The 7,768-nt window shown below is 46.1% G+C and overlaps 1 protein-coding gene across 1 annotated transcript; it reads right to left on the reverse strand.

Moving 5' to 3' along the window:
• Positions 1-3,235: 3,235 nt before the first annotated feature.
• Positions 3,236-6,372, reverse strand: KCNA3 (potassium voltage-gated channel subfamily A member 3). Its single transcript, XM_057745430.1, has one exon. It carries the CDS (start codon positions 6,262-6,264, stop codon positions 4,519-4,521), a length of 1,746 nt encoding a protein of 581 aa, XP_057601413.1. The 5' UTR covers positions 6,265-6,372; the 3' UTR covers positions 3,236-4,518.
• Positions 6,373-7,768: the final 1,396 nt, after the last annotated feature.

The following is a 7,768-nucleotide window of genomic DNA, read 5'->3' on the forward strand; positions in this document are numbered from 1 at the left end:
ATGTGTAGCCATTTGTGATTATGTCACCTTAGTTGGTAGGTATTTAAATTTGCTATAATAGCAACTTGGAACACCATATAAGAAATTAATAACAATGTTATTGTTTTTATCTCCAGATTCACCAGATGTAAGGTATATACATTTTCCCAGTGTTTGGATGGATTGTGCACTGATCCAGTCACACCTCCTCCCATGAATCTCTTGTACACACAGACATATGTATACCTTTCAGCATTCAAGACAAGCAATTGAGCTCAGTGAAGTCTGTGGTTGGACAAAGCTAACATGTGTAAACTTAGACTCATCAGCGTTCTGCTCTAAGTCCAATTCACTACCAATTTTCATTTTCTAAATGCTTTAGGACCTTAGGGAAGGGGCTACCACTATTATGTGGGTCACAATTATAGTCGAATGTTTTTTTTAAAGCACAGATGCTCTTAAAGATTCATGGAGTGATTAGGGAAGGCAATAATGTCACAAACTTCAATGAAATGGCAATCTCCTTCTGCATTCCATGCTTTTGTTCTAAGTAATTTCCCCCTTCTTAATAAGGGGGAGTCTAAATGTTTATACTACTTTCTGGCATGGTTCTTCAGTAACCTGAGAAAAGTATGAGAAGATGGAAAAATAGCAGTCTGCATAATATCAATACTATCATCTATTGTAGATTAAAACACATGAAAATAGGAAATTAATCTTAAAACTGAAAAAATCCATTGTCCTAGCATATATCACTACCAAGACTGATTATACTGAGTACTATAATATTAAATCCAGATACATCAATCGTGTAAGAAAATAATATTTTATCACTAGAAGAGTCAGTTTCTTCATCTGATTTAAATACCATATTTGGTCCCTATGGTTAAAAATATCTGACGGTTAAAAAAGGGTTAATTTTCAGTATGCTGAATGAATTAGGTTTCCGGAGATATGTTCTTTACATGAATTCATTAATTAGTAACATGGGCTGAAGTCAGACTTAAAGTAGAAGAAATTTATTTTCTCAATCTCTTTCAAGTCACCTAATAAAAGGAACATGGGTTCTGGGACCACAATGACCTAGCTTTAAATCATGCTGGATCTCTTGCTAGCTGTGAAGTCTTAGGGAATCTACTTAGCCTTAACCACCTATTATTTACCCTCCTAAGATGGGGTTAATACCACTTACCTTGCAGAGCTGAGAAGCGTCCTGGACATGACTGACTCTTAACAAATCATAATTATTACTGTTATTATAGAAAGTAATTAGGAAGACACTGATAATTTATGTATTTCATGCCATTCACAAGGCTTGATATTAATTATATAATGCCCATGAGTAATGATCACAATAATAATGTAATCTCTTAGCAAACAATGTAATCTCTTGGCAAAATCTCAGATGTAATACACCTGTATTAACATTTAATATTAATAAATGTTAATAACAATGAATAACATGAATAGTACAACAACCCTATGAGGTACTATTCACTATCCTCATTTTACAAATAAGGAAACTGAGGCACAGAGAGATTAAGTAATTTGCTCAAGGGCATACAGTAGAGTCAGGATTCAAACCCTGGCAATAGGTCTGGAGAACTTATGCTTTAAATCGTTTCATTAAAAGCCTGAAAATGACTTCAATGTGAGATAATAGCCATTCACTCATCAAATGTATTGAATATGAATAGGGTGCTACATTTGGTACTGGGCACTAGAATCCAAAACTTTGTCAAGACCTGGACGGAACCTATAACCTTCAATGAGCTTACAATATGGCGACCAGAAGCAATAACACTGCCTCAAAGTTATGACTCAAAAGTCATGTTTTTCTGGGTTAAAAAAGTCTCCTTGGTATTATTACTGTTATTTAAAAAACCATACAATTTCAAAAATTATGGCACAACCATAATGTACTTATAGAACTAATCAGGGTTTCTACACCTTCTGAATAACCGTGAATAAAAATGTCACTGCACTTCGTTCACCTTTATGCTAACATCTTTTAAGAACAGATACAAAAATTATTCTTATGGAATTACTATAGTGTGTCTAACATAGCACCACTAAAATGGATCATAAAAAGAATTTCTGGTTATTAAGAATACCAAAAGTTTGTTCAAAAGGTGGATCAATGTTAAAGGCTCAAACAAGTAGCAAAGGGAACTAGATAAAGGAGTTCTATGTAGAAGCCCGTGTATAAGAACAATGACTCTATGACCAGGTACACAGATTTCCTGCCTCTTTTTTTTTTCTTTTCCCTCCTCTTCCCTCTCTTACAGTCGTAATCATTATTTTTTCACTCTCAAATTCACAAATAATAAAGTAAGTAGACTTCTGACTACCTGAAAATGTTTTATGAGCTCTAAAAGTAGGGTTACTCTCACTTAGTCTAGGATAAAATAGTTATACCTATCAAACCAAAAAGCAAATGTGGATAATGTATAATTGATACTTTATATAATGTATATACAATAAAATGATTATGTTAAAATAAAATGTTAGCCTTACTGCAATTTTAACCATCTTTGTTTTGAAGAGCTGTATTACTGCATACTACTAAATAATTAGGCAAATGAAATCAGACCAATAATCTAACAGTAGATCTGCCTTTTATCCTTGTTTCAGGGGAAACAGGTTGTTCAGAAGCCAAGGAGGTTAGTAAAAGGAATGGAATCATTTTCAGTTCAGTTTGAGTGAAGGTTATTCTGAAGAGAAATGACTTTTCCCCCTACTCTTTTGCAATAAGCAATGGAAACCAAAGAACAGTTGGCAACTTGGACATCAAATGGAAAAGGTGTTATAAATGATCTTTAAAAGGCACCTAGCATGTAAGGAATATAAAACTATGGATTTTGCAAGTTAGCACATACGAATGGCATCCCCTTGGTTCCCTGTACAAAAAGAGAGTGCTCTCAGCAGCCCACACCATACTCACCTGATGCTCTCTGTCTTCTGGCCACCCCTGGCACATGGCTGAAACGTGCAGGTATTCCCCCAAGGTTTGGTTACTTCCTGTCCCTCCTTTTTGTTGATTGTCTGCAATTCCCTCATTAAAAGCATGCATCCTTTATATTTTTCAAGTATATTTAGTTTTTCAAGGGTTGTGATGGTGACACTGTTGTTGTGGGAGCTGGATACTGTTTTTTAAAGAGGAAGTCTGAAGGTGCCTTGTAGTAAGGTTTCAGGTATGATTGACTCTTTCATTTGCCTATGTGCAGAACACTTTAACATTTGCTTTTTAACTTCATTTGTTGCCTTGAAACTTCTTGGGGAAAGAAAACAGCAGAGAAGCATCTTTTAAAATGACTGCCTAAATACTGGCATTTCATTCAAATCATGGCTTATCGTGGTTTATATTTAACATTCCAATGATGAGGTTTGCCTTCTCTATTCGGTCAATATAGGATGACGTCAGTGATTTTTTGTAGTAAAAATATGCATTTTGTGATTCATTTCATCACCTCGGATTCTCAAACTTAACTTTGTGCAGTTTATGCAAACAATGGTTTTCCTTGTAAAATTGTGTAAGTAGGAACCATCTGGAAAGGTTACTGTGGAAACGGCAAGGGCTGGGGGTGGGGCTAGAGAGCAAGAGATGCCATGACAACCTTTTTCGGGTTTCCCTGGAAACGTGGGTTGCTATGGGAACTGCATCAGTCAGGTCCGAATTAGTAACTTCCGCTGGAAGGAGTGTCTGCCACTTTAATCTTCTTGTGATACTGCAGAAGCTTATCTCTCAGATGCATCAGGAAATTTTGTTTCTCTCAGCAGCACTGAAAACATCTGTTTCTAGACTTTGATAGATGTTAGCTGGAACGCATAGAGAATTTCATAGGAATCTGTTAGTCTAATACTTTTGAAATGCTTAACAAGCCTCAAAAAGTTAAACTAATTAGTCAGATCAGGACAGCTTGGCATTTCCCTTAGTTCAAAGTTGTAAAGATCCTTAAAGTTCCGGGAGGGGGGCTCCCAATAGAAATTCCAGTTGAAAACAAAATAAATTTATGGTGGGGTTTACCAGTCATTGTTCTAAATAGACTTTTTATCCACATAACCACAATGTTGGTGATTGAACTAAATAGTCAGTAATGTTGAAGAGTCCATCAAACCGAAGCATCCCTTAAGTATGTGCCTGCTTTACTTAGTAAAGAAACAACTGCCTTTCGACTCTGAGATTAAACAGTTCTCTACCTGTTCTTTAGTTTCATTTCCTCCCAGGATGTACAGGTTTTTTTTTTTTTTAACAGAGAGTATGCTAAAAATCAAGTTTAAAGTAAGTTTGTTGTCCGAAATATTGACAGGGAGAGAAAAAAAAAAAAAAAAGGAGAGCTGAGAGAATGCAGCCCACTTGCAAAACAGACATCTGTTTCAGTATGAAGCATTAGGGAGAAGGAGAATGAAGTGTGCTTTCCCCTTCTTCACGTCCTTTCCTTGATGAATGGTCTGGAAATGTATAAAACAAGGGCACACACAGACCAAGGGGGCACGTTCCACACAATACTGAGCACAGCTTGTCACTTGTTTCATTTACTAAACATCGGTAAATATCTTTTTGATGTTGACACAGGAGTTGGGATTATTGTTCGTGGTGCAGGTGGCCGTGGAATTGCCTGTTTTGAAGGGGGTCTGGGGAAAAGCACTATGGTTCATACCCCCCTCTTCGATCACCATATACTCCGACTTACTTAAAGTCGAGTTACTCCTCGCTTTCCGGAGCTCCTCGGCTGAAGGGGAGAGGTGCTGGCAACTTCCCACGTGCATATACTGGGCTTGCTCTTCCCCTTCTGTCTCCCGGTGGTAGAAGTAATTGAAGTTGGAAACAATCACAGGGACTGGCAAAGCAATGGTCAAGACACCAGCGATGGCACAGAGTGACCCCACAATCTTGCCTCCTATGGTCACTGGGTGCATGTCACCGTAACCTACTGTTGTCATGGTTACCACAGCCCACCAGAAGGCATCAGGAATACTGCTGAAACCTGAAGTAGGGTCGTCTGCCTCGGCAAAGTAGACCGCGCTGGAGAAAAGGATGACCCCAATAAAGAGGAAAAAGATGAGCAGCCCCAACTCCCGCATGGAAGCCTTCAGCGTCTGCCCCAGGATCTGCAGCCCCTTGGAGTGGCGAGAGAGCTTGAAGATGCGGAAGACCCTCACCAGGCGGATGACCCTCAGGATGGCCAGGGACATGGCTTGCTGTCCATTGCCCTGTCGCTCAGCCAGCTCGGTGCCCAGAGTGATGAAATAAGGGATGATGGCCACGATGTCTATCAGGTTCATGATATTTCGCGAGAAGGTGGCTTTGCTGGGGCAAGCGAAGAACCGCACCAGCAACTCAAAGGAGAACCAGATGATGCACAGGGTCTCCACCACGAAGAAGGGATCCGAGAAGCTGGAGGCTCCCGCGGGGGCCCCCGACGTGCTGTTGCTGGCCACCCCGAAGAGCTCCTGCGATGGTGAGGCTGTGTAGTACTTCTCGTCGCGGAACTCCGGCAGCGTCTCCAGGCAGAAGATGACGATGGAGATGAGGATGACGAGTACAGACACGATGGCGATGCCCCGGGCCGGCCCGGAGCTCTCCGGGTACTCGAAGAGCAACCACACCTGGCGCTGGAAATCGCGGCGGGGCAGGGGCCGCTCCTCCTCGCGCAGGAAGCCCTCGTCCTCGCGGAACTTCTCCATGGCCTCCTCGCCCAGCTGGTAGAAGCGGATCTCCTCGGAGAAGATGTCGATGGGCACATTGACCGGCCGGCGGATTCGGCCCCCAGACTGATAGTAGTAGAGGATGGCGTCGAAGCTGGGCCGGTTGCGGTCGAAGAAGTACTCGTTGCGGAGCGGGTCAAAGTACCTCATGCGCCGCTTGGGGTCGCCCAGCAGAGTCTCCGGGAACTGGCAGAGGGTCTTGAGCTGCGTCTCGAAGCGCAGCCCCGAGATGTTGATGACCACGCGCTCCCCGCAGCAGTCCTGCTCGCCAGCGGCCGGCAGCGCGGGCGGCAGCGGCTCGTAGCGGTCGCAGCCAGCGCCGCCACCGCAGCCGCCCTGAGGCGGGTCCCCGCCGCCGTCGGCCGCCTCCGGCTCCAGCAGGTGGTCCCCGGGCACCACCGTCATGTCGGGCGGCAGCTCGGCGCCCGCGGCGGGCTCCGCGTAGCCGGGGTTCACCAGCGTGTGGGCGCCGCCGCCGCCGCCGCCACCGCCGCTTGCGGGGTGCTGCGGAGGGTGGGCGCGGTGGCGGGCGGAGGGCGGCGGCGGCGAGCGCAGGAGGCTGAGATGCTCGTCCATGCGGCGGGGAAGAGGCGGCAGGCGGCGCGGGGCCGGCTCGCTCCTCCTCGCGCTCCCCGCCCCTTCTCCGCCTCCTCTTCCCGCCGAGCCCGCCGCCTGTTGCTGCTGCTGCCGTTGGTGGCTGCCGCCTTCGCCGCCGCCGCCGCAGCCGCGAGGCTCGGTCAGGGTCTGGCGCGGTCTGCCGGGCTTCTCCAAAGAGACGCCTCCTTAGCCCTCCTCCTCCCGCCCCCGCGGGGCGCGCGTCCGCCCCTCCGCGTCCCCTCCGGATTCCGGCCCGCCGCGCGGGCGCGCGCCCCGCTCTCCGCCCGCGGCCCGGCCCAGCCCCCCTCGCCGTCCCACTCCCCCCCGCCCCGCTTCCCCGCCCCGCCGCAGCCCTCCTTGTTCCTGTGGGTCACCCGAGCGCCCACATTTTGCACTTCAGGGTCCCCACGGAGCCCTTGTTCAGCCCAGGCGGCCCCATCTCCGGCCTCCCCGCCCCGAGGCCGCGTCCCAGTTGCGGGGCTTCCCGACTGGCCCTGGGCCGCACCGCAGCCGGCGAGGCGGGCTCCGCGGAGCCAAGGTGGCCTAAGGCAGGGGCAGGGTAGGAGGGAGGATGGGGACTTGCTCTGGGCCCCCGCGTTGTCGAGGGAGGGAGGGGCAAGCCAGGTGGGCGCCCTGGGCAAGGGGCAAGAGGCAAGCTGGGTGCCAGCATCCTGAGCCCACTTGAGGGTGAAAGACCTCCAGGCCAGGAGGGCTCTAGATAATTTAGCTCCTGTTTGGTTGAGAAACTCAGCGGAGTAATGGGGACCAATGAGTTTCGCACCTGGAGTCTGAAGAAGATGGTCATTAAGACATACAGGGACCTCACCGCTACAGTATATAGTTCACACTACCTTTCGTAACTGAGATTTCAGCCATTAGGAAGCATCAAGGACCAAGTTTCTGGTTAGGTTTGGCGAGGGCAGCCTGATCTTTTCAGTACAGTGAGATTTCCTATCGGTACGAAAATAAGAAGAAAATGAAAAAGGAAATTCACATCTCATTTAAGTCCGTGGTGGGAGGGACGAGAGCCAGACCTGTACCTAGACCCTCTGCCTGATGTTCCACAGCTGGCCTTGCGGTAAGGAATTTGCCACGCTCTAGTTGTTAAACTGGGAAAACAGTCATTCCATAACTAGTATCTCTATTGCTTGATTTTAGCCTGGAGATAATAACTTACAGTTATCCCCTTTCAACCTAAACTGTTTCTCCAAATTGTTGTGGGCACACTGAACACAATTTCTGTTTCCAGACATTGTAGCAACTTCAATTTGGAGTCAACCCTAGGCTTAAAAAATGTGTTTTCCATGATATTATTCAAATCATTTACAAAAGAGGAACTGTTGTGTAGACAGTTCCCTCACTCTTCATACCTTATCTGACAATTTGACTTGAAGTAAGAGTGATTTGTGGTCATTGCTTTCCATATCACTCTCAACTGTGAGGTTCTCTAGGGCAGAGACAGATCTTATCCGATTTATATTCC

This window comes from Hippopotamus amphibius, chromosome 1 (assembly GCF_030028045.1).
Source record: "Hippopotamus amphibius kiboko isolate mHipAmp2 chromosome 1, mHipAmp2.hap2, whole genome shotgun sequence".
In the NCBI taxonomy this organism is placed as follows: Eukaryota; Metazoa; Chordata; class Mammalia; order Artiodactyla; family Hippopotamidae; genus Hippopotamus; species Hippopotamus amphibius.